The 26428-nt window shown below is 47.3% G+C and overlaps 1 protein-coding gene across 2 annotated transcripts in view; it reads left to right on the top strand.

The window, feature by feature from the left end:
• The window catches only part of LOC119382708 (flavin-containing monooxygenase 5), a 35468-nt gene that overhangs the window by 1388 nt on the left and 7652 nt on the right, over positions 1–26428 (top strand). Inside the window, exons 1-2 of one of the 2 annotated variants that reach the window (XM_037650542.2) lie at positions 22496–22514; positions 24452–24739. In XM_037650542.2, coding sequence (XP_037506470.1) covers positions 24528–24739 — 212 coding nt within the window. In that variant the 5' untranslated portion in view covers positions 22496–22514; positions 24452–24527. Of the gene's footprint in view, positions 1–22495; positions 22515–24451; positions 24740–26428 lie in introns of those variants that run through there. The other variant, XM_049412307.1, reaches the window with a different exon arrangement.

The following is a 26428-nucleotide window of genomic DNA, read 5'->3' as shown; positions in this document are numbered from 1 at the left end:
CTTTCCCATTGGTCAGCTGGTTTCGCTAATGATATTTCCCGCGTCACGACTGGGTGGAATGTTCTCTTACAAAACTTTTTAGCCCAAGACGTTTTTGTGAATACGGGCCCTACTTGTTTTCTGCGGATCACCAAGTGAAAGAATGAAGCCTCTTAAGCACACACATACGACAGTCGCTGCTGTTGGTCTTCGGCCAGCTATTTGCCTACGATGTTATTAAGATAATGACAGCAAGGATCAGCCGACGCTTCTTGCATTAGTTAAAATGTCGGACGTACCCGAAATAGCTTCCTTACCTTCATAATTCTGAAGGTTATTTCACGTAGCGTTCATTTGCGCACGTTGCCGTACATGTCGATTATTCGCACACCAAATAAAACTGCACCTGTATTGGGCAAAAATGTTCTTACGAGAAAGGTATAGGAAGGTAGAGTTGCCAACTTTTCGTTGGGTCTATTACTGGAGGCGGTTGGCCCATCCGGCAAACAGTGCTACCGAACGACAATTGCGTGAATGCGCTACTGGTTGTTTCTTTATAAAAAAAAATAAACATTTTAAACCTTGCTCATAATGGTTATTCATCTCTTTAAGTTTAGTAGCCAAACTATCCATTCTTACAAATTAAAATAAAAAAGGAAACGAATAATACATAATTAGAACCAAGAAGGCTACGAAAGACGGCGATGTAACACGTGCTGATCAAACGTAGGTCAGCTGACGCAGTTCGTAATATAGTGTTGTTTTGATTGATCTGACTATGAAAATGTCGGCAACGAATATGATCGCCTGCGAATACACACCGTTAAGTATGTGTATGGAATAAATTGTGACGCCGAATTTGCATACTTCGTGAAGTAGACTATACGTACAGTACCGAGCATTACAGCATGTCTCGTAACTTTTTCCACTAGTTAACCAGGGGCCCGATTTTCTTCGTTAATGAGTGTTAATGAATGGCCGCCTAATTTCGTTAATAAGTTAGTTCCCACCGTTAAACGGCGGCTAGTCGCACGAACTGCTCTGGACTGCTCTTAGGAGTTCAAGGCCCGTATGCACGAAAACGTCTTACGGTAACAATTTTCGTAAGAGAATATTTCAGCCAATCACGATGCGGGACATATCATTAGCGAAGCCGGCTGACCAATGTGATAACGCTCATACGAAAGAGAAGTTTTGTGAGTTCGACTCCAGGTTCCGTATACGGAAACTGGCCTTGAGAAGATAGCAGTGTCCTCTATCGTAACTATAGAAGAGTTCAAGTCTCCTATTCACACTAAAAGAAAAGCTCTTACAAATTTCAGTCTATCCTCATGCTTGACGTATCAAATACGGTCCTTTCTGGAAAAAAGAAACGAAGAAGCAGCCAAAATTTTTTTCTGAAGGGGGGGGGGGGGGCGGGTTCAACCATACTTTACGTATGTTAGTGCGTGCGTTTGTATGTCTGCGTGTATAGCATGAGAAATTGAAACATTTCGGCCGGGGGGTGGGGGGAGGGTGTAGAACGCCACCCCACCCCCTCCATGTCAGTCCAAGCAACAATCAGCTGGCTTACCAGACACGATCGAGGTGAAATAAACGAAGAGAAGACAGACGGTGAGTGGTTAGATTAGGTTAAAGCTTTGGTTATATAGTTGTATAGTTGAGTCCAAACGGGCCGCAAACATGTACACTTACGTATGACTGGTGAACGACATCCTTCAAGCTTATCTTTGAGATCGGCTTAATTGTTCAGTCACGCGTCGGCGCCACTGAACTGCACCTTCTCTAACGTTATCTTTACAACAGTTTTGACAAGATGAAGCGCGAGACCTTGCCACGAAGCAATTTTCTTGCAAACGACAGGCCGGACATGTTATATAGGGACGCGGCATAGAGAACGAGCTGGTAAACAGCTCCACTTGCCAATGTCGTTAATCACGGGCCTCACATTATACGCCGATACTCCTCTTGTTGTCGCGTCAAAATAACGACGGCTAGTTGTCGCTTAATCTAAACGTATTAAACACAAACATTCGCTGGTAGGAGAAACAGAGTGTGTCACTGTCGTTATGTCACAGCAAGCAAAACAGCTTCGTGCTTAACGTCTCTTTGCCTTGCGCGCCGCCAAACGAAGGTCATCTAATCATTAACGTGCGTCCGTTCGTTGACATTTTCCTGCATTACCAAGAGCTTTGGTTTTCCGTCTCTTAAGCGAAGTAAATTTCTGCAGCAAGGCATAAGCCTATTTAAGGCACAAATAAAGACGTATTAGAAAAAAAAAAGGCGGAGATTTCGGCGTCGTACACGAAAAACGCGGCGTCGGCGAGCGTAAAGAAATGCGGCCCTCGAAGGTTCACCGGTCACACGCGCATTAGTATGCGCCGCCTTCTAATCAGTGATGCTCTCTCGATCGTTGACGTGTCGGCTGTCAGCCGCTTCTGATATGGCAATCTGATCTTTTATCGAGTTCACTTGTCACATCACGTTGCCACATTTCATCGTTGCCTGGGCATGAACGCACGACCGTCGTTGTTGCCTGCAGCAACTGAAGTGTTGCGCTGCTGAGCACGTGGCTGAAGGTCCAATTCCCGGCATGGAGGAAGGACAGAGTTAGGAGGAAGCATTGCGCAACGCGAAAGGAAGAAAGAAAAAAGAAAGAAAGAAAGAAAGAAAGAAAGAAAGAAAGAAAGAATGATAAGTGGTAGGTCGTCAGGCACGCTCATGCCAAGCTTTGCTTCCCCCCCCCCCCCCCACCCGCCTTTTCCCGACACCGGAAGGGCTCCCGAATTTTACAGCGAAAGCTGTTATGAGATCATTTCACCGGCGTTTTTGGCGCCGTAGTTGTCCGCCGCCGCCGCCGCCGCCGCCGCCGCCGCCGCCGCCGGTGTCCCTAACCAGTATCGCTCGAAATAAGAAAATAAAAACGAAATAAGAAAAAAATTCCAGGATGGAACGAGGTTCGAACCTGGGCCCTCTGCGTGGGAGCCCAGTATTCAATCTCTGAGCCATGCCGGTGCTTGAAACTGCTTTGCAAAAAGGTCCTATACAGGCTTCATGTCGGGAAGGAACCACATTAGCATATGCAATATAGCGTGGTAGAAGAGTAAAATAAGCACCAAGCGTCGCACATCGCGAATTCTGTAACCAGGCGTCACACAATGCGAATTGCGCAACGAGTAGGTTGTTGAATGCTTCCAACCCATTACAAAGGGCTCTGCCATAATTCATCGTCATCAGGCACAGCATCAACAAAGTGCGCATAATGCCTTACATGCGTTTAGCAGGTACCAACGCTCTCCGTCGAATGACGAAAAATGGCACAGTGCCTGCTGACCTACTTCTAAAAAATTACAATGACTTATACCTTTCTAGTGTACTTGTATTGTAGCCCCAAGAGAGCTTAACGGGCTCTAGAAACGCCGCTCTTCCAGCTTTCGCTGTGACTGTGCTGCGGTTTCAGCGCAGGCCTGGCGTTTTTTTTTTTTTTTGTTAAGCAAACGAAATTTTGTTTAAAAATCGCCTCCGACGTATAGCATAATTGCAGTCGTTCAGATCGTAACTTAGAGGGGTGGGCACTACTAAAACGAGCAACAGAACTACATAATTCACTGACAGAAATTCCTAATCGTGCTTTTTAATCTACAGCATTGCGACGCATATCGCAATTTTACGAGTTGTAACCGGTGATTCCTCGTGGCGCATCCACTCGAAACGACGGCTCAGGATGACGTCAGCTTCGAGTTATTCATTACCAAAGTGTGCGACAAACTACGCGGACGTTCCAGTTACTTTTACTAAGAATTTACCGGAATTTTCGACGGTAATATGTAAAAGTACGCGCTAATTTCGAAATTTAGAGCGTCTCATGAGAAGTTGTGCCGCGAATCTCACGTAATTTCAGGCAATTGGTAAAAAAAGAAAGAAATTTGATAGTTTTGTAAGTAAGTGATTAGTTTTTTAGGTTGTAATGTTCACTGTGATTCAATGAGATTTTGTCAGTAATTAATTACACTCCAAGAAAAAAAAATCACGCCATATCCACGGAATGAATGATGATAAGTGGGTGAAGCTCGAGAGGGGGAGATCATCGGTAAACCGTAACTCACCCGTGAAAGTTAGCCCATTACATCATTAGAAAAACGTAAGACTGTACGTATATTATACAAAATCAACTTTTATTTTGTTCTTGTTCGTTTGTTGTTTCGTTTCTTCGTTCATTCTTTTCATTTCGTCGTTGTCATGGCGGCTGGATTGCGAGGTCCCTTCATTATGACGGCTTTATGGTCCGTGAAATGAAGCGAGAGAGGTTCTTGCACTGGCTGCAGTGGGGAGTTTGTAAACACTAAGTCTATGCACGTCCCTCGGATCGTGGTAGGTTGCATATGGATACATCTGAGTGCGTATTTGGAAAGCATGCGCTGCACGATCCAGTCATTGGCAATGAGGTCCACGTTGAAGTCCCCAACCAGCACAAACGGACGGTTCTTGTACTTGTTGTCGTAGTCACGTAACGCAGCGTCTATAAACGACTTGACGTCCCCGATAGACAGGTTGGGTGCGAGGTACACGGTCATGACGGCGACTAGCAGACGGCGACTGAATCGGTGGACCGGTGTTTCGATGCATGGTGGCGATTCCGGGCTCGATTGTCGGCTCCGCGATGGAGTGCCAAGCATGAAGCTTACTCCGCACCTCCACCAGCGTAACGACGTGGGATCGACGAGGACACGGAGCACGACAAACAAACACGCTTTATCGATCAGAGAAAGAACTGCAACGTCGTCTTCGTCCCTGCGCTGGGCCAAGAACACTCGCGCTGCTTCGTTGCCATCACCACTGGCACATACGCGCGGCATAGGCGGTCACGTACGAGCTAGGAGGGACAGACCCACGGCTTTAGGAGCTTCGCCCCTAAAAAAGAGTCCTTTGATTCCTTTCGGAGAGTCCGGCCTTGCCACGTATATGACTCTCTTTAAAGAGGCACGTCGACTCTCCTTGGAGATCATTTACTCTCTACGGAGAGTCGTGTGAACCACGAAGGAGTTAACGTGGTTCTTTAAAGAGAGTCATATACGTGGCAAGGCAGGACTCTCCGAAAGGAGTGACACATACTCTTTTTTTTGTTCTTAGAGTGTACAAGTAAGCCACTACACCTTTTCGTAGAGACGAACTGCGCAGGTGACGCAACGCTCAGCGCTCGAATTTGGCGGTGACCATGTAGTGGAGAATGCCCTGCCGTTTTGGCAAGCAACGGCGTCACGAATACGCGTATTCAGAGCAGGTAATCCAGCCGTCATTTACTTGCTTTCTTATCTAAACGCTCTACCAAAGGCTATATAATAATAATAATAATAATAATAATAATAATAATAATAATAATAATAATAATAATAATAATAATAATAATAATAATAATAATAATATAATAATTTGTCGGGTTTTAAGTACCAAAACCACCGTATGATTATGAGGAACGCCGTAGTGGAGGGCTCCGAAAATTTCGATCGCCTGGTGTTCTTCAAAGGTCGCTGACATCGCATAGTACACGGGCCTCTAACATTTCGCCTCCATCGAAATGCAACCGCCGTGGCCGAGACTGAACCCACGGCTTTCGGGTCGCTCCACCGATCCCTCTACGATAGGCTGGCCCAATGATTATAACAGCGCTGACATGGCTCGATATCGAATGTGATGGAGTTAAGACGTCAATTTATTAAGCATGCAAATTAACTGTATATACGGACTACATCTTTCAGTTTACACATCTTTCATTCTTCATAGCTGCAGGGGCGCCTTCTCCGATGTCCTGTAGCAACAACGAAACCCTGCGCCTCCTGTCGAGCGGCATTGAGTAACCACACCACAATCTTGTGCGCGAAGTGCTCATGCGTTACGCCACCTCTCTATACCTGTCGGCGCGCACATCGAGAGTTCTTTTTTGTTTGTTTTTTTCAGTCTCGCTGCTGATGCACGAGGCGGGCGTGAGGGACTTCGTATGAAGCAACCAAAGAGCGAGGCCATCTCGTCTTAGAGCCACTGTGCTTTGTGCATCTACAGCGCCTCGAAGACGGGAAAAGGAAAATATTGAGACAGATAAAAATGCAACCGGACAGGGAGACAGACGCTTGTGTTCAACTGTCGCATTAATTTTTCCTTACAGCAACGATGCGCCTCAATAGAAATTCTGTTAAAGTCAAGGGAAAGTCAATATAAGCGCGAGATTACATCTGCAGTGATTTCTCTAAAGACCAGCTTTATGTTTTGCTGCAATTATGCAACGTTAATGAAGTTGCTGCCGAAGTAAAACGTCAATATAATCCGTTACATTTCAGTAATTGTTTAATTACTCTAACTGGGAATTGTTTTGTTCCTGCACTGAATTACCTTTTTTAACGAAGAAATTGTAAATTTAATCGGTTACCTTGTTTTCTGCAAAGGGTACAAGTCAGGAAATTGGTGACAATGTAAGCGTGGACAACGCGTAGGAACGCGAGCGCTTGGGGAATAGAATGCAGTCGGAAGAGAGCACAGGAAAACACGCACACAACGCGAACGATGTGCTTATGTTCGTATGGCTTCCTATTTCGTCAGTTTTAGTTACGAAATTTCCAACGTGCTTGAATTTCTGTGTCAACGGCTTAAACGCGACGCTCTAAATTAACCGACATGATCGCGTTTCCTCCTGTTTGCGCTCACTTGCACCAGTTTGGAGTGATCGTTGAAATAGCAGCGCAATAAGTTCCGCAGCTAAGCCTTCTTCTCTTGGTCTGCATACAACGTACGCGGCGGCGGAGGACGCACCCCGACGGTCGACGATTCTAGAGGAAAGAAAAACACTTGGCATCCTGCCGTACAAATACAGATGGGGCAACCTTACAGACGATAAAGCCCTCCGGCGCATTTTTTTTTCTTTCTCGCGCGCACGCACATATATACAAGCACCGGCCCCTACGGCATCGTACAAGTGAACCGCGACGAGATCACTGACGCCGCTTTAGTCTTCGCTCAAGAAAAGCGGTGAAAGGCACGCGATCGGACCTTGGCCACGGTCGACAGCCATCCCCTTTACCGTCGAAACGAGCAGCGGCCCGAGATTCGAAGAAGGAGACGCACAAACAATTGAAAAGCAATCACAGTGCATGCCCCCGAGCGAGGTTGTCTTCACTCGCTGTCTGAGAGGTGAACAACAACCCTTTTCGTTGAATCACAGCCGCCGCGCGTGCGAACGTGTCCAATGTCGCGGCCTCGCGGCCTCCTTCCGGACCAGTTTTCACTTCGTTTGTATATCCCTGGCCTCTTGATCATGCCTGGGACGCAGTGCCCTTGCAGTGCCTCCACAGGGGCAATCGAGGTTTTGATGACTGCGGCTGGCTCGCGTGCCGATTCTTGCTGCTCGGCAAAAGAACACTGCTATTGCGATCGGGTTCTAGATCTTGGCATTGCTCCGTATTGAAGTGGCGTGGTAGCTTGGAGGAGGGGAAAGAAAGAGTGGGAGGGAGGGTGGATGGAAGGACATTATCTTCTATCGAACGAAAGAAGGTCAAATTATCAAGGGCTAATGTAAGCGACAATGAAACCAAGGAAAGTATAGAAGGCATTGTTTGTAGTCTTTAACTATAGCGTAGTATTTATGATACAAATTTAAAGGAATCAAAGTGGACGAAAAGACAACTTGCTGCCGCTTGGGTCCGAACCTGTAACCTCCGGATAGCGCGTCCGATGCTCGACCAATGGAGCTCTGGTGGCGGTTGTCGTCCCGTCCACTTTATTGGGCATTTCTGCGCAAGTAGAGCTGGGAGTGTTAGCCAGCGCCCATCGTCGCCATGACGGCGAGTGTGGAACATCTTTTTTTTTTGCCAGCTGCGGTCAAACACGCAATAGACAGTAACCAGTTGACCGTGATACGACATTTCTCTGCGGTGTTGTCGCCCGTCTGATACGTCGCATGCGTGTCGATGCTTGGAGGAGGAGAGCGTGATGGCCGGAGGGGGTGCGAATGGGGAAGGAGGCTTCTATTAATAATGCCGCGGTCAACAACACGTGACCTCGTTGATAGAGAAGAGAGGCCACCGAGGTTTTCAAGTCTTAAGCTGCGCAAGTTGAATGGCGACATGAAGGTCTTGCAGAGAGTTGCGAAAGCCATCCATAAGATATAAAGCCCCTCTGGCAGCGAGAGAGCACTTGAACTGAATGACCAACATTGAAGGAAGAGCAGAATGATACTTATCCATGCTTCTTACATTTTTTCCCTTCTCTATCAATCATTGAATAATCGACCAATCCGCTCACGGACATCTATCGTACGTAGGCTACTGGGGCAGTAAACAATTTTCTTGTTAATGAAAAAAAAAAAGATTTCGGCAATACATAGGGACGATGGATAGAATACGCGCAACTTTTGTCATCCAGCATTCTTTCTTTCTTTTTTTTTCCTGTTGTCCAGTCTCCGTTCTTTCTCCTCGTTCTGAGCATTGGTACATACCGACACTTCTGTAGTGCTACAACAACACCTTTATTGCAACTTACGTCTCCACAAGCTCGCTCATATCCTCCTGTATAAGGGGACACTCTAGAAGACATACAGGTCTTCAGGTAGTCCGAGTAATATACGAACAAGACGCTTCATTCAATAACGCGGTTGTCGTCAGAAAAAGCGATTCCAATGGGAGCACTAAATTGAGTCACGTTCGTCGTACCAGGCAGGCATCATGGGCTGCAATAAGGAAAGACCTCCCAACCGTTCTCGACATCACCTTTCTTCATCGCCTGCAAGAGTAAACTCCGTCGAGGTCATCGGAAGCCCTAAGTGTTGCATTGAGCAACTGAGTAATTGAAGTAGTCGCCGAGAGAGGCCCGCGCAGGATACATTCGCGAAATAAATGGAGGAACTTTATGTTTTTGTACATGTTTGTGCGTGACTGTATGTTGTTATTTGTGTGTGTGTATATGCGATCATTGTATGTACCATAGTCAAACACCCGACACCTGTAGTAGCAAGCCAGGAACCAGGCTATCATCTCCGGGGTAATTAATGAAAAAAACAAACAAAAACAAGAACGTTATCTATGGAGCGACATCGCGGCGAGTACGCAGCCAGAAGAGTCAACATCCCAGAAGCGGACAAGGCCACGGTCTTCGGCACACTCATGAGAAAGAAAAAAAAAAACGATGAAAAGAGCGTAGGGCAATGGAAATCAATGGCAATTCCGAGACTACGCAACGAAGATGGAGGAGGCAAAGGATAAGTGAAACGCAGGAAAATTAACCAGGACTGGCTATCCTGCACCGGTAAAAGGGAGCACAAGTTTGAAAGGAGAGGAGGAACCAGCGATACGTTAAAGGGCACTCTAAACAAACTAACTGCCCAGCCCTGCGTGACCTTCAGTGAGCGTGACCTTCGGTGCAGCAAAAGCCCATTTAAATGCGGTGTAGCAGTAGGACGTGCTTGTTTGTTTACGATGCAAGGTGGAAATTTCTGAGTGCCGCGTGAGAAAGTTTCAGTTCTTCGTTCGGAAGCGACAAGCAAGATGACAATGCCTTTGCTCTCAGACAGATAACACTGCTTTTCAATCTACCTTATCAATTCTAAAATTTATAATAATAATAATATCTGGGGTTTAACGTCCAAAAACCACGATATGATTATGAGAGACGCCGTCGTGGAGGGCTCCCGAAATTTCGACCACCTGGGGTTCTTTAACGTGCACCTAAATCTAAGTACACGGGCCTCAAACATTTTCGCCTCCATCGGACATGCAGCCGCCGCGGCCGGGATTCGATCCCGCGACCTTCGGGTGAGCAGTCGAGCGCCATAACCACTAGACCACCGTGGCGGGGCCATTCAAAAATTTATAGACTGGAGCCCTAAGGCACGTGAACGGTTTCCCTCGCAGTATGTGCGCGCGATCTTTCATGTTTAAAGGCGCGGGGGGGGGGGGGGGGGGGTTCTACACGCCGATGAAGACGTTCATTCAATGACGGCCGACGAACTAATGAAATTTAATTATTCAGGCCATGTGTGAACAACTATGCAAGGCAAGCGCTATTTGCGTTGACCCGTCGCATGAGAAAAGCAGTTTTCTACACTTGTCAATCAGTGAAAGCAAAACTCCGTAAATCATCTAAGTCTATAACTGATTAATCATTATTGATTAACTAACCTTGCGACTACCAGACCGAATGGTCTTTGTTAAAACTAGTTGCAGGGCGTGTTCTTAATTTGATTTGACAAATGCGTAGCGGCTTGACAAAGGACAACAGGTTTGGGAGTAAAAAGACTGGAAAGGCGCTGCGTTGAACGCATACGCGCTCAATTCAAATATACAAATTATTTAGCACACGATGTCATTCAAATGCGGTTCTACATGACCTAAAACAACACATGTGCATACGCCACCGATGTGTCTTTCTCCCTTTTTTTTTCTTTTTAGGAACGCCTCGCTGCGCAGACAAGGTTGCCGGCGTTTAGCAAGGGCGAAATAGCCGATCGCTATCGCCTAAAGGTCGCATGCAGGCCTCTAGTACAATTATATACCCTTGACGATACAGATCGCACTTTCACTGCCGTATACGTACACGACCCAATATAAAGTGTCTATAGAAAGCGTTCGTGGTGCGAGGTCGCATGTCCGGGCCATGTAAACGTTTCAAGTTCGGCGAGCAACTCGTCCTCAACGCAGTTGCCGATAACTACATAGTAATAAGGTGGTTAATCGCTGCACATAAACTTTTTTTTTTCATACACTCTGCTTTGGTCGCTACACGAAAGGACGCGCATAAACGAAAGCGGAACTTTCCTTGGAAGTGGGCTGAAAGCGGAGCATGCCGCGTCACTATTAACAGAGATCATTCTCGCGTTTTCAAGCGCGGCACAGCTATAGGAAGACGAGGGCCCGAATTCACAAAAACGTTTTACGCTAAAGATTTTCGTAAGAGTATGTTTCAGCCAATCACGATGCGGAACATAGCATTAGCGAAGGCGGCTGATCGTACTTGTGTGCGCCAGACATGAACGCGGGCTGTGCTAGAACGGGAACTTTTGAACATGAGCTCACCGAGCGCGAGGCTTCGTATATATGTTTAAGGGCACAGGGCAAGGCTAAATTTGAAAAAAAAAAACTTTTTTTTTTTTTGCAATTTGGGAAGGATGTCCCTTTGTGCATATTTGCAACATTCGTGTTATTCTTAAAAAAAATATTTTTTGTGGCTGAAAACCAGTTTCTCCGAAAGCAAGTAGTCAAGTGAACACGCACCCTAAGACAAACCCCTTGTATGCGCTCCGTGCTTGCGGTCCATTAAAAAAAAACAAACAAACAAAAACATCGTGTATGAATTTCAAAATGCTTGTCCGGAAGCTTTGCATTGGAAATTGTCGGGTAACTTCTAACGCAGCAGCTACCCGACAATTTGCTACGCACAGCTGAAACCAGACAAGACTTTTGGCTTTCGTACACGAATTTTTCTTTTAGAAAAATAGATCGTAAGCTTCTAAGGACTTCTAAGACAACCCGCCACGGTGGTCTAGTGGTTACGGTGCTCGACTGCTGATCCGCAGGTCGCGGGATCGAATCTCGGCCGTGGCGGCCGCATTTTCGATGGAGGCGAAAATGCTTGAGGCCCGTGTGCTAAGATTCAGGTGCACGTTAAATAACCCCAGATGGTCGAAATTTCCGAAGTCCTCCACTACGGCGCCTCTCAAAATCATATCGTGGTTTTATCGCCGAGGCTTCCCCTGAGCTCCGCCGTACATTGGCTTTTACGGCATTAAGTTAGTTAAAGCTACGCATAAATTGTAGAGTTACGCGAGATCGGATCCAAAAGAGTTAGGTCTTAGCCTTACTTCGTATGACATAACAATTTGTTGCTATCGCGTTCATTGCTTCGCCCTTGCGGCGAAACTTTGATCTTATTTTTCCTCAGTTACACAATCGTACATCTTTGCGTGATGACTGTTTCAAACTGTGGTCAGGTGCATTTCGTCTTCGCGATCGTTCACGTAAAGCCAAACGAGCCAGTTGTCGCACGTCGTCTTTCCTCCATTAATTCGTACATGGAATATTAATGTTCTGGGCGTGCAATGCAGATTGACGTCGTGTGCTTCAGATTGACGTAATGGCCGGTGAGCTCGCCTTCGGAGAACATTGCCGAGTAAATGAGCGGGACTATTTCGTTAATAGAGGAGGCTATCGGCTGCCGCGCTTAGGTCATCTGAGCGGGGCCTCCGCGGACTTCTTGAGTTGTATCAGACTATGCACTAATCTGGCATCGTAGATTGCAACTGAAGCAGTTATGTCATATAGCGCTTAAGTTCACACCACGGTGTGCATGTATACTGTGGCAGTACTTGCGCAGTGTGTAACTAGGTTTCTACGTCGCTATTGCCAATATTAAGTATTGCGTAATTCTACCTTCATACATATCATCGGCGTAGCCGGTAGGGGGTTTGGGAGGTTAAAACCCACCAGAATTTTTATGTTTTTGTGTATATAGATACGCGCACACATACTAACACATGCACGAACATACAAAAATAGGGGTCAGACCCCCCCCCCCCCCCCCGAAATAAATACCTGGCTATGCCCCTGACTTGTAATAGCCTTGCTTTCTTTGCTACTTTTGTTTCTATTGTGAACGATTCCTTCATTGTATGCCCATACTACCTACCCATGAGGGTCTTGGATGTTATTTTGAATAAAGAATAAAAATAAAGTTAAGAATGATTATCACGGGACTAGGGTATTTAGGGAAAAAATTGAGGTGCAAGGGGGAGGGGGGGGGGAAGGGCGACTGTAAGTTTTGTAATGTAGCCATTGTAACTTGATGGTTACGATACTTCTTTGCATACATACAGCTCACTGAACCTGGAACAGTCAACGACCGGACTCATCGGCAATGTAGATAACGTCCTCCTGTCTACGTATATATACACTGCACTCGCACGTGGAGCAGTGAGGTCGAGCCCCGCACTGCTTCCCTTATCTCGTCTTTCAAGTACCAGTAACACGTCGCGGGCAGTGACACAAAGCGAAGGAGATGAGTATTGTCTACATAAGCACCTTTCGTCTTCAGTCGAGACATCGACCCCGTGAGCACATCACGAACTATGATCATTTCCATTGACTGAATATTAAGCGGTTATCTTTGACAACCAACAGCGCTAATTAGACGAGGACGGAGGTAAGAACGTCACGACATGACACGTGTCGTCATCTTATTTCCTCTGTCGTTGTCTAATTAGCGCTAATGGTCGTCAAAGATGAAATTCCACCAATGCGCCCAAGTTTCTCTTCTAATACGCAATTAGCAGGACAGAGATGTTGAAACGCGAGTCTACAGCTTGTCCTTCCCCTGAAAGGAACCTGGTGCGCAAGCTAGCACAAGCGATTACTTTGTTACGGCAGCACACTATAACTAATAAGGCACTAATGAAGGGGGAATGTTCGTCAGTAAATAACTGCAGCCAAACACGCAGACCTGATCTTGTGTGCATCGCCGGCGAGGGCAATGCCTGCGAGCTCAGTTCCTCTTGGATATGTGAATGATGCATGTCCAAAGGAAACGAAGCATGCACAGTTTTTGTCAAAAGAAAAGAGGCCAGAATGAGTGTGGTTGGTTGGTTGGCTGGTTAACACGTCCTTTTAAATGCGAAGCATTTCTTAGCGAACTTCTGCGAATTTGAGCGTATCTATCTATCTATCTATCTATCTATCTATCTATCTATCTATCTATCTATCTATCTATCTATCTATCTATCTATCTATCTATCTATCTATCTATCTATCTATCTATCTATCTATCTATCTATCTATCTATCTATCTATCTATCTATCTATCTATCTATCTATCTATCTATCTATCTATCTATCTATCTATCTATCTATCTATCTATCTATCTATCTATCTATCATCTAGCTATCTATCTATCTATCTATCTATCTATCTATATCTATCTATCTATCTATCTATCTATCTATCTATCTATCTATCTATCTATCTATCTATCTATCTATCTATCTATCTATCTAGCCGCCTACGACTTTGTGCTCTCCCGGCCGTTTCGTTCATCGGATGTATACCAAAATTGGTATGGAATACTGTCGGACGGAGCAATGCGGCGCCTGCGGCTCGTATAAACAAAACCGAGCTGCGGGCGAATGCCGGGGGTCGGCACGTATATCAGCTGGCTTCGGCGGCGTTTTTCTAGAAGCGCGCCTTCGGAAACGCGTGGTGGTGTTGGCCGGAACATCTCCGTCAGCGCCTCGTACGACCGTGCGGTGGGCGCAAGCCATTGCGGGGGACTCGGACAGCGACGGCAGCGAGCGTCTGCTCAACGAGCTCGGAGCTCAGATTTACGACTTCAAGTGCTCGCCACGGACTGCGGCTCTGCCGAGCTAAATGACCCGACGACTGCGGTGTTGTGCTCGCCGTGCTCGAACCGTGGGAACGTGACCTCCGCTCGAGAGTGCCGTGCCGGAACTTGTGAAGACCCCGTGCAGCAGTGTTTTAAGAGACCTGATGGGAGGGTCCGGGGAGAGACGAATTTCGGAACGCGCTGAGTGCGCATCGGAATAAACGAACTGCATTTTACCCAGTCTGAGTCTCCTCTCATCAGCGACATACGAGAGCCGGCTTTCTCGGTTCACACCGGAGAAAGGGGCAACACGAACCTCACTGGCGCAGTCGACAGGATGTCCTGCTGAGAAGACTGGGGAAAACATCCATTCTGGTGGAAGAGCAGACACGGGCTGACTCCATGGTGACGGACTCATCTCGGGCGTGAACTCAAGAAGCCGTAGCCGCTACTGCTGGAAGCGCGAGGTGCGCAGGTGGGTGTCTCATTCCTCTATTGGCTCGCAGCCTGTTATGACCAGTGGGTATAACTTGCGTAGTGGCGGGGTTGGCGGAATGGAACCCGACCAGAGTGGGGGGCTGACGGATGTGGGCGCGAACGCCGAGATGACTAGGGTCACAGGAGAGCCTTCGGGAGGGTCAGGCTCTGACCAAGTGGCGATGTTACAAATGCAGCTCCGCATTACGGAAATGGAATTAGCAATGGAACGGCTTAGAAACAACAGTGCCAGTGCCGCCGTAAATGCTGAGAACGCAGAGGCAGCTCGGAGTGAGGATAGGAGGTTGAGGTACACGAGCCTTTTGAAGGACGTGTTGGTGCCCATGCCTACTCAGGAACCACTCGTTCCATCGTGGTTCGACGACGTTGAGGCCACATTTGATTGCTATGATGTGCCAAGTGAGTGGAGAGCGGGGCTCATGTTGCCCCGACTAAATGAGAGAGCAAGGGGCTTGCTCGTTCGACTCAGTGCTGATGAAAGGAAGGATTATAATATCCTTAAAGAAACCGTACTGAAAGGTCTCCGACTGTCTTCTGCTGAGTATCGCCGCCTCTTTACTCAATCGAAAAAGCGCCGAGATGAGACATGGCCCCAATTTGCAGTGAGGCTTGAAAATTACTTGATATATTACCTTAATGGCTACAAAGTTCGCAGCGTCGAACAATTCAGAAACCTCATAGTAACGGACAGGCTTCGCGACACTCTGGGTGCAGAAGCCCGTTCATTCGTTATTCAAAATGAAACCCCGAGCAAATTAATGCTTCCTCTGGAGGTCGCTGAATTGGCGGAAAGCTTCGAAGAAAGCAAGAGAGGATTCGCGAACTCAGGCGAGATAACGGGAGATGGAAAGCCAAAATCACTCCCTGATGCACGAAGGACTTCAGTAGGGGTAAACAAAACCGACAAAAAGAGCAGAGACTGCCCGACGGCGCGGGCAGCTAAAGCAAATTTAGTGCGGAAAGAAAATGCAGAAAGTGATAGTATAGTCGGTGTGGAGATGATTGCTCAGGAAAACGCTGTGAAAGTACCTATATTTCACTCTATCGAGACAATTGACCTTGCGTGCGGTCAGTCACAGTTTCAAGGCAGCATAGATTCCGGTGCCGAGATAAGCGTCATCAGGAGGGCTGTAGTGCCGGGATATCAACCAACGGGAACCAGCCTAAAATTGACGGGCGCATTTGGTGAGCAGGCAGTAGCCGAGTTGGCCTATGTTCCACTCAGATTGACTGGAAAACCCAGATATATTGGTCGCGAGGAAAGCGATAAGGGGATACTGTGCGCGGTCACTGATAAACTTGCAAGCGGGGTAGACGCGCTCATAACCCCTGACACGTACGAGCAGTTATTGGAAGAAACTGCGGTTGTTCATGAACGCCCTGTCGTGGAGAAGGCACAGCCGGAGGCTAAGGAGCATGGTGAACCGATACTAGTTACTGCGGAAGTTGAGGCGGTGTGCATTGACGATGAGGCACAGCAAACGGATCCGCTGGAGTGTGATGCAGATGTCGGTGAACGAGAACGTTTCAGGCTAATCCAGGTGGCTGATCCCAGCCTTAAGGAAGCGTGGGAACAAGCACGGGCGCGAACCCACGGAATGATTGTAATTGATGGGTTGCTGTACCATAAAGATAGCGTGGCTGGTAGGCCATGCAATCAACTGGTGCTGCCACAGCCAAAACAGGCAGATGTACTGCGGTTAGCTCATGATTCGGGCTGGGCGGGTCACCTTGGCGAAAAGAAGACACTACAGCGGATTAAGACCGCTTTCTTTTGGCCCGCTGTGTCAGGTGATGTCAGGCGATACTGCCAAAGCTGTCACCAGTGCCAGATTAAAGCACGTGTGAGAACACGCGACAGGGTACCGATAGTTCCGATCACGAGGCCAAGCACCCCATTTCAGATAATCAATATCGATTGCATAGGCCCCATTGACCCGCCTTCTGCGAGGGGGCACAAGTATGCTTTGTGCGTGGTGGACCTCTGTGCCAGGTGGCCTGAGGTCGTGTGCCTCCGCTCATTAACCGCTAAAGCAACTTGCGAAGCTCTACTGCAGATATTTTCACGCATGGGCGTACCTGAAATGATTTGCTCCGACCGCGGCACTAACTTCACAGCCCAGCTGACGCAGGAGTTTCTAGCTAGGATGGGTGCAACCCCACGATTCTCTACTCCCGACCACCCGCAGAGCAATGGTCTTGTGGAGCGGTTCAATGGCACCTTTAAGAGCATGCTCTTCGATGTAGTGCGCAAACATGGTCGGAACTGGGACAGACACGTGCCATTTCTTTTGTGGGCCTATCGTGAAGTTCCCAACGCAACCACAGGAATCGCTCCATTTGAGATGATGTTTGGGAGGACCCCTGTGGGACCGCTAACAATACTGCAGAAAACCTGGTCAGGGGAGTGGGTAGTGCCGGAGGGCCTAAACACTTCTGCAGTTGAATACTTAAACAAGCTAAAAGCAACGCTACGGGAGGTTAATGAGGAAGCAGAAGAGCTATCGGCTATAAATCAAGCGAAATCTGCAGCCCATTACAATCTAAGAGCTAAGCATAAGGAGTTCCAAGAGGGGGACCAAGTTCTTGTGCAGGAGCCTAGCAACACAGGAAAACTAGCTCCGAAATGGACAGGGCCGGCAACAGTGGTTTGCCGCGAGAGGCCGTACACATACTTAATCGAGTTAAATGACGGCAGTCGTCGAAGTGTTCATGCGAACAAGTTGCGTGAGTACGTAACTAGGGTAAGCTCCGTGGGAGTTATATTTGAAACCGACGAGGAATTCGGGGATGTGCCAGCGCTGCCGAGGAGCACGCAGGGAAGCAACAACTTCTACGCGGGAACAGATCACTTAACAGACGTGCAGAAGCAAGAGCTAAGCGAGTTAGTAAGTAGCTATTCGCAAGTGTTTCAAGACACACCGGGCAGATGTAATGCAGGAGTGCACAGCATCCGCCTAAAGACCGGGAGTGAACCCAAACGAGCCTACAACTATCGTGTGCCTCTTGCCCTAAGAGGAGAGGTGAAACGTCAGGTTCAGGAGCTCTTGCATTTGGGGCTGATATATCCCACAGAGAGTAACTTCGCGCACCCTGTGGTATGCGTAGCGAAAAAGGATGGGGGCATACGTCTGTGCGTTGATTACAGACAGCTGAACGCCATCACGGAGCCCGATGCGTTTCCCATGGGCCGAGCAAATGAGCTGCTTTACGAAGTAGCGGTAGCCAATTACATCACGGTGATCGACATGCTACGCGGGTATTGGCAGGTACCTCTAGACGAGGAGGCAAAGAAGTACACGGCTTTTGTCACTCACGAAGGGCAATATGCGTGGCAGGTGATGCCGTACGGTCTGCGCAATTCAGCTGCCACTTTTCAGCGCATCATGAATCAGGTTCTGGAGTCGCATAGGGAATATGCCTGCTCGTACATTGATGATGTGGCAGTGTACTCAAACACATGGGAGGACCACATGGGTCACTTAAGGCAGGTGCTACAGACGATAGCTCAGGTAGGACTAACCGCTAATGCTGAAAAATGCAAGTTTGCACAGCAGGAAGTCAGGTACCTTGGCCACATTATAGGTTCAGGTAAACACGCACCCGATCCAGAAAGGGTTTTGGCGGTTCAAAACATTTCTCGCCCGCAGAACAAACGTGAACTGCGGAGCTTTCTCGGGCTGTGTAATTATTACCGCGACTACGTGCCTGGGTACTCTACGTTAGTGTTGCCGCTAACTGATTTGACAGGAAGACGGGTCCCACAGCAAATACCGTGGAGCGACGCCGCACAAAGGGCCTTTGAAGCCATTAAGGAACAGTTAACAAGTGCGCCGACACTTCACGCGCCTGACGTAAGCAAGGGCTACATTCTGGCAACAGATGCATCCGATGTAGCTTTAGGAGCATGCCTTGCTCAAATCGATGAAAAAGGCAGGGAAATGCCGGTGGCTTTCCTCAGCAAGAAGCTAACACCGGCCGAAACCCGTTGGGCCACGATTGAGCGAGAGGCTTATGCTGTTATTTGGGCATTACAACGTCTTGAGACGTGGCTTTTTGGTGCAAGTGTCACGGTGGTGACTGACCATAATCCTCTAAAGTTCCTCACTTTGACGTCCCCTCAGAGTGCACGGCTGATGCGCTGGGCGCTGGCACTGCAGAAGTTTAATGTTACGGTCATGCACAAAAAGGGTAAACTTAACGCGAACGCGGACGCGTTGTCTCGGCTGGCGAGCCCGCTCTCGCTGGGGTAGGATATGAATGCACGCATAGGAATTATGCTGGTCATGGCACTGTGAGCTTTTAGCGGAGTGGTACATCCCTACTTTGCACTCCTTCCGTGACTGACCTGTATTATCCAGCCTCTCCAGGAAGCAACAAATGTACCCGTTGGACATTGGTGTGTTGCATCACGAGACGTTTATGCAACACAGTGGCGGTGGAGGTGTCGGACGGAGCAATGCGGCGCCTGCGGCTCGTATAAACAAAACCGAGCTGCGGGCGAATGCCGGGGGTCGGCACGTATATCAGCTGGCTTCGGCGGCGTTTTTCTAGAAGCGCGCCTTCGGAAACGCGTGGTGGTGTTGGCCGGAACATCTCCGTCAGCGCCTCGTACGACCGTGCGGTGGGCGCAAGCCATTGCGGGGGACTCGGACAGCGACGGCAGCGAGCGTCTGCTCAACGAGCTCGGAGCTCAGATTTACGACTTCAAGTGCTCGCCACGGACTGCGGCTCTGCCGAGCTAAATGACCCGACGACTGCGGTGTTGTGCTCGCCGTGCTCGAACCGTGGGAACGTGACCTCCGCTCGAGAGTGCCGTGCCGGAACTTGTGAAGACCCCGTGCAGCAGTGTTTTAAGAGACCTGATGGGAGGGTCCGGGGAGAGACGAATTTCGGAACGCGCTGAGTGCGCATCGGAATAAACGAACTGCATTTTACCCAGTCTGAGTCTCCTCTCATCAGCGACATACGAGAGCCGGCTTTCTCGGTTCACACCGGAGAAAGGGGCAACACGAACCTCACTAATACCATGACCGTATTACGAACATAAATGACAAGCCATGACATGAAAATCATGACATGCATGTCATGAACAGCATGATTTACATTCTACGGCCTGGGGCTCTTGCGGCCATTCCGTTAACTTCATATATACCAAAACTAGTATGACGTGACAAGAGTTTATGGCGAACATAATGACAGGTCCTAACGTGCAAATCATGACACGCATGTCATGTGCGGCATGATTTACATGGCATGGTCTTGGGGCGCTCGCGACCGTTTAAATGAATGGATATACGCGAAAACTGGTATGACGAGACATTTCGACATGACGAACATATATGACACGTGGTACCATGAAAATCATGACACGCGTGTCATGCACGTCATGATTTACATGCCACGCTCATGACGCACTCGCGGCCGTTTCGCTAGGTTGATATACACCAAAATTGGTATTGCGCGATGTGACTGTATAACGAACATGAATAACAGGTGGTACCATGAAAACCATGTACCACTCTCATGGTGCATTCGCGGCCGTTTCGCGGGCTTGATATACACCAGAATTGGTATTGCACGACGCGACTGTATGACGAACGTAAATTAGAGGTGGTAACATGAAAATCACGACATGCGTGTCATGTACGACATGATTTACATGACACGCTCATGGTGCGCTCGCGGCCGTTTCGCTAGATTTATATGCACCAATTACGCGATGTGACTGTATCAAGAACATGAATCACAGGTGGTAATATGAAAACCATGATATGCATGTCACGATTTACATGCCACGCTCATGGTGCATTCGCGGCCGTTTCGCTGGCTTGATATACACTAAAATTGGTATTTCGCGACGCGACTGTATGACGAACGTAAATTAGAGGTGTTAACATGAAAATCATGACACGCTTGTCGTGCACGACATAATTTACATTCCACGCTCATGAAGCTCTCGGCCGTTTCGCTCGCTTGATATACACCAAAATTGGTATTGCGCAACCTGACTGTATGACAAACATATATGACAGGTGGTAACTTGAAAATTATGATATGCATATCATTTACGGCATGATTTACATGCCACGCTCGTTGTCTGATCGCGGCCGTTTCGCTAGCTTGATATACACCAAAATTGGCATTGCGTGACGCGAATGTATCACGACCATAAATGACAGGTGCTGACATGAAAACCATGAAATGCATGTCATGTATGGCATGATTTACATGCCACGCTCATGGTGGACTCACGGCCATTTCGGTCGTTTGATATACACCATAATTGGTATTGTGCGATGTGACTGTATGACGAACATAAATGACAGGTCCTAACATGCGAATTATGTTATGCATGTCATGTACGGTATGATTTACATGACACTGTTATGGTGCGCTTCCGGCCGTTGAGTTAACTGGATATATACCAACATTGGTATGACATGACAGGAGTGCGTGATGAACATAAATGACTGGTCATGCAGTGTATATACCAGAATATACGTTTCATTTGGCATGCTATATACCATACTGTGCATGCACGCGTGCATGGCAAACATGCGATATATGGTGAACTAGATGCCATGGCATGAATGCTTTCATTTGCTCAAAAATAAAGAAAGCGATGAATGCAGCTCTTTGCTGGCTGCTTCGCATTACATCGATTCCCACAGTGCGTGGGATCTGCCGGATTTTTTTATTCTTTGGATGCGATCATCCCTTGGTATCGACAATATGTATAAAAAGGGTTGTAAGGTATGAACAATTCTTACGTGAGATGTTTTTGCGAATTCGGGTCTAGGTAATACCAGATCTCAGGAATAGACGCTAGAATGCAGATTAGACGGCAGCCAGCGTCAGCCATGAGTGCATTGGAATTGTTTTTTTAGAAGGATTGTGCTTAATTCAACGTGATAGCAAAGACAGCCTGCCTTGAAAAAAATCACGTGCTTGTTCTTCAGGGTACCCTAACAGCGAAAGAAAACTACCAATTTATAATTGTACATAAGAGAAAGCTTTAGCCAATCCTGGTGCTGATAATGATAACAGCGAAGGCGACCGGCTAATGGCAGTGGACACTTACGAAATAAAAGCTCTGGTAATTCAGCCCCATGAACATATAAGGCCACTGCAGTGTTCGCGTCAGGCGCAGGTTTCTGAGCGTTCAACGTTTCAGTCCGCATATATAACCCCTTTGCGACTCGCGTTCACGTTGACTCACTGTCGCATCAGCCACGCTTCCTCAACTAAGTATAACTTCACTTTTGCCTTTCCGTTTGTTTCATAAACTCTTGTAGCCTGATGTGCAACAGCTTCAGCTCCCCCTTGTGTGTCGTGTACCGGACGCCAATCGCGCACGTGCCTGTCACGCACGTAGAGCACCGTTGCAGCACGGGAGACTGTTTTCCTTCGAGGAGACGGGAGGCATCGGTCAAAGATACGGTCTCGTGAAAAAGAGAAGAAATGTAAAATAGACGCTGGGAGGTCGACAAGCTCCTCTACGACTAACTTCGATAACCTTCTCTGAGAGGGCGTTATCGCCAACTGCGCAGTCGTTCTCGTGTTTCCCAGGCCCGCGCTTTGATTAAACGCCCCGAAGCACTACGCGCGCGAAGTTGGTTTCTTCCCTGGCCTTCCAAACCCAATCGAGCCCTTTCGTACAGAACAGCCGCTGTTGGCAGCACGGGTGAGTTTGTGTATTTACGTCCGAGGCAGCTGTTTCGATGGCTAAGTTGATGGTGTTTGTTCAGCGCTGTACGGCTGGAGCGTGCATTGCCGGAAAGCTCTCTTCCGTTCGTTCGATCTTAGGCAGAAGCGGCTGTGTCGTTCCAAGAACCAGAGGAAAGCACGCGCTCTTTCAAAGTTGAAAAGGTTGGAAGTGTTCGACATCGATGACTGCATGGAACAACGGCACCCTAGAGAAAAGCATTGCTGGGGCTGTCAGTGTAAGATACGCGGCTCCGATTTGTAAACAGATGACGCTGCAGAGACGCACGAGTATGGAGCACTCGGAGGGGAACGAGATAGAGGCGCAAGTCTTTCCTTAATATGTTTATTTCCCACAAGTCTGTTCAGGACGTCGTTTTTTTTTAATGTGATATGACAGTTTTTGAGTCAGATTATTCCATATTCAATCCCTGTTATATATTTGTTCCCACAGGTCTTACTTTGACGGTACTTCTTTGGGGATTACATTTTTGGCGCTATGCAAAAGAAGCAAGCAACTACTTGTCCTAGAAGACATCCATAGGCACAATAGGATTTCATTACTGCTGTTGAAAGTTGTTGGGATCTCCAATATTGGGACATATTCTTGTGCCACGCAGTATATGAATGTTATACTACGCTGTCGCGCGAGAGCAAGCGTAACGAAAAAACAAGTATAACTGTATGAAACCGCAAAGTATTCCTTGCCTTCATTCTGGAGCACACTGTTACAGAAAACATAGCTTAAGGAACGTCGTGTGTTTGCTTTCGTTACTAACTATTCTATCTCATAATCGTCACCCAGCACCTGGAGTAGCATGTCAGGCGAACAGCCAGGCAAACATCTCCAGCTTCATTAAAATGTTTATCTCTCTCTCTAATGTACAATTGTAAGATATGTGTAATTATGCTCGTGTCGTGGTTCTTGCGCTACAAGAAATGAGCAAAATTAAATTTCATTGTATTATTTAAGCTCTGTTTAATTCCAAATTTCACACTCAGTTAATGGGTAATGCCTCGTTCTGCGGCGTATAAGTGATACAACAACAACCACTCCAACCACAACCGTTGATCTACGCTCGAAATCTACACCACAGCGCAAATTATTACTTCCTGTAATTTCCTCCTGAGCAACCAAGTCAAACGGAAACTTTTCCGGTTAACATTGCTACGTTCTTTATCTCATATTATCTTTATTTCTTTCGCGCTAGTGGTGCTATCGAGAATAAACATTTCTGCTAAGCAAGAGGTGGTGGACATCCTCCCTGGCCGTAGCAGACATATTCATACGGAATATTCATATTCATATTCATATATGCATATACATATATGCATATTCAAATAAAATGAAATAAAAATGAAATAAAATGAAGTGCAATGCTGAAACATCCGTGTGTTTAGAGACACTCGCAAGTTAAGAAATTTCACGCGATCATTCGGAATTATCGCCCACAATGCTTCTATACGTTTTTGTGAAATAAGGTTTAACTTCCTATTCATAGCCCCAGTGTTACTTTTTAAATATTTTAATCAGACGAATAAACCAATGTAGAGATAAGCGCACTAAGTAATTCTAGCAATTCATCTATTGCTTTACAGACCGCGCTTTATTGTGCCAGAGAGCTTTTATTTTTTCATGTGTTATGGACCGTGGAGATGCTGCAGGATAATGCATAAATCCTCTCGTATATAAAGCTATTGGTATTTCCCATATTAACATTTACGACTGTTTTGCGAAAGGTGGGGAGTACACACACGCACAAAGCCTCTACCTCTAACTTTCAAACCTCCTTGTCCTTTTCCCCAGTGTAGAGCAGCAGCATACCAGTTTTTATAGACTGGTTAACCTCCCTGCCTTTCTTCTCTCTCCTGTTCCTTCCTTTCGCGAAAGGTGACCGCTGTTTTCTCTCCTCTCAGTTACCGCACGCGGCGTGGCCTCCTCTGAGAGAAGACGCTACACGGTCACGACAGGGTAGTGACAGTACCTCGGACCATGTCCAAGAAGAAAGTTTGCGTTGTGGGCGCTGGCTCGAGCGGCCTGACGTGTGCGCGCCAGATGCTCGACTACGGCTTCGACGTGGTGCTGTACGAGCGGTCCTCAGACTTGGGAGGCCTCTGGGCGTACCATGACGATGACGTCGAGGGACAAGCGTCCGTCATGCGAACCACAATCATCAACACCAGCAAAGAGATGAGCGCCTTCAGGTAAGCCACGAAGGGAGGTACTACATAGCCTATACCCATTCCGTAGGCGTACGTTCTTCCACTCGACATGCCGTCTGGAAACCATAGGGAGGATGGGAGGTTCCGTTCAGAAGGTGTTTGATGACCCGGGATCAGGTCTCCCACGTCTGGATGTCCAGACCTTGCCTAGTCGCCACTTCACGGGCCCGCTGGACGGCAAAGATTTGGTCGGCGAGCTCTAAGCTCCAGGTGGTAGCCTGGGCTCTCAGTACTTAGAGTTACTGTGTATGCTATACCTTTAGGTAGCAGAGTTGCGCATCTGTCTTACAAACGCCGCTAGCAACCACGCATTGCGAAGAAGTCGCCGCTTGGGCCAATTTTTGTGTTTCTCTACGCCGCCGTTGCAGCGAATTGGATTGACACCAGACATCGATAGCTAAGTTAATAACCGGTCTTCACACCAAAACTCGCCAAAAATGTCGATCGGTAACATGGTAGGCATGTCGCCTGCAAATATGGAGAGAGGCTTCGCCGCATAGCTGTGGTTGCTTGCCAGACCTATGCGCAACTCTGCTACCTAACGGTAGCATACAGTAACTCCATCAACACTGTGCCTGTCCTGTTTCCTATAAACATGCGTGTGCTGTAAACAGCTTCAAAGTGAATCCTCACCGACGCGCCGAAGCTTCAGCCTTTAAAGTATGGGTCGTCTTTATAAACATCCTCTTAGAGACAGGGCGAACGAACAACTTGTCTTTGGAAACTTTATCGCTTCATCAGACAACTAAATCACCATATAAACCAGAAAATAAACAAATATATTAACCAAACAATCAACGACCTTCCCGCGCTCTTATATACAGGGTGTTTCAAGAAATGTGTGCAGTATTTTTTAAAAATCACAGAAAGGAGGTATCTGCGTGCTACCTGCGGCGTTACCTTTACTGTGGGAGAAGGCATTTTCAGATGCGTAGAAACATTAATTACGGCAGTAATTATAGAAATTAAGAAGATTAACTTTTTCACCAGTGGAAATAAGTGGTCGAGTCAAATGGGCTAATGGAAGCAGTTCCTGAGAATAGCCCATAGCCGCTTTGAAATTTTTGAAAGGCGGCCACTGGTAATCACCGCGGAGCGATGAAATCTGGCTAATTTTGCTGGCGATACCGAAACCTACGCACCAAAAAGCGCGTCTGCCATTGACTGCGGAAACGCCCTCAGTGATGACACTGTTTCCCTCGCACGGGGGTAGGAGGATAAGCGAGCGCCGTTATCATCCGTTGATCTAGATACGTCGTTTCGTTGCTGAGCGAGCCCCCCTCCCCTCCGAAATAAAAGTCCGAAATAAAAGACAAAAGTTCCGCCTCTCCATGTGACCAAATCATGAATATGTCATCAATAAATCTTTTATAGCAAAAAGGTTTTAGCGAACGACCTGACAAGAATTTGTTCGCCAGTTAGGTCTCATGAAATTTTGTCAAGAATATGAGTCATAACGTCATCACCCTGATCGTGCACCGAATTGAAAAAGAATTGTATAAAATTCCACCCCTTCCCTTTACGTGCAAAAGAATAAGCTAGTTGAATACGTAAGGACCCGCTCCTCTAAAAACACATGCATAGGATGTTCATATATATCACAAAGTAATGAGAAGGAAATTAAATCAGGCAGAAAATAATCGTGAATAAAACATTGCAGCACGTGAGCTT

Source organism: Rhipicephalus sanguineus, chromosome 2, assembly GCF_013339695.2.
Source record: "Rhipicephalus sanguineus isolate Rsan-2018 chromosome 2, BIME_Rsan_1.4, whole genome shotgun sequence".
Lineage (NCBI taxonomy): Eukaryota > Metazoa > Arthropoda > Arachnida > Ixodida > Ixodidae > Rhipicephalus > Rhipicephalus sanguineus.
The sequence above is the reverse complement of the archived record's forward strand: the minus strand, read 5'-3'. Positions and strand labels throughout refer to the sequence as shown.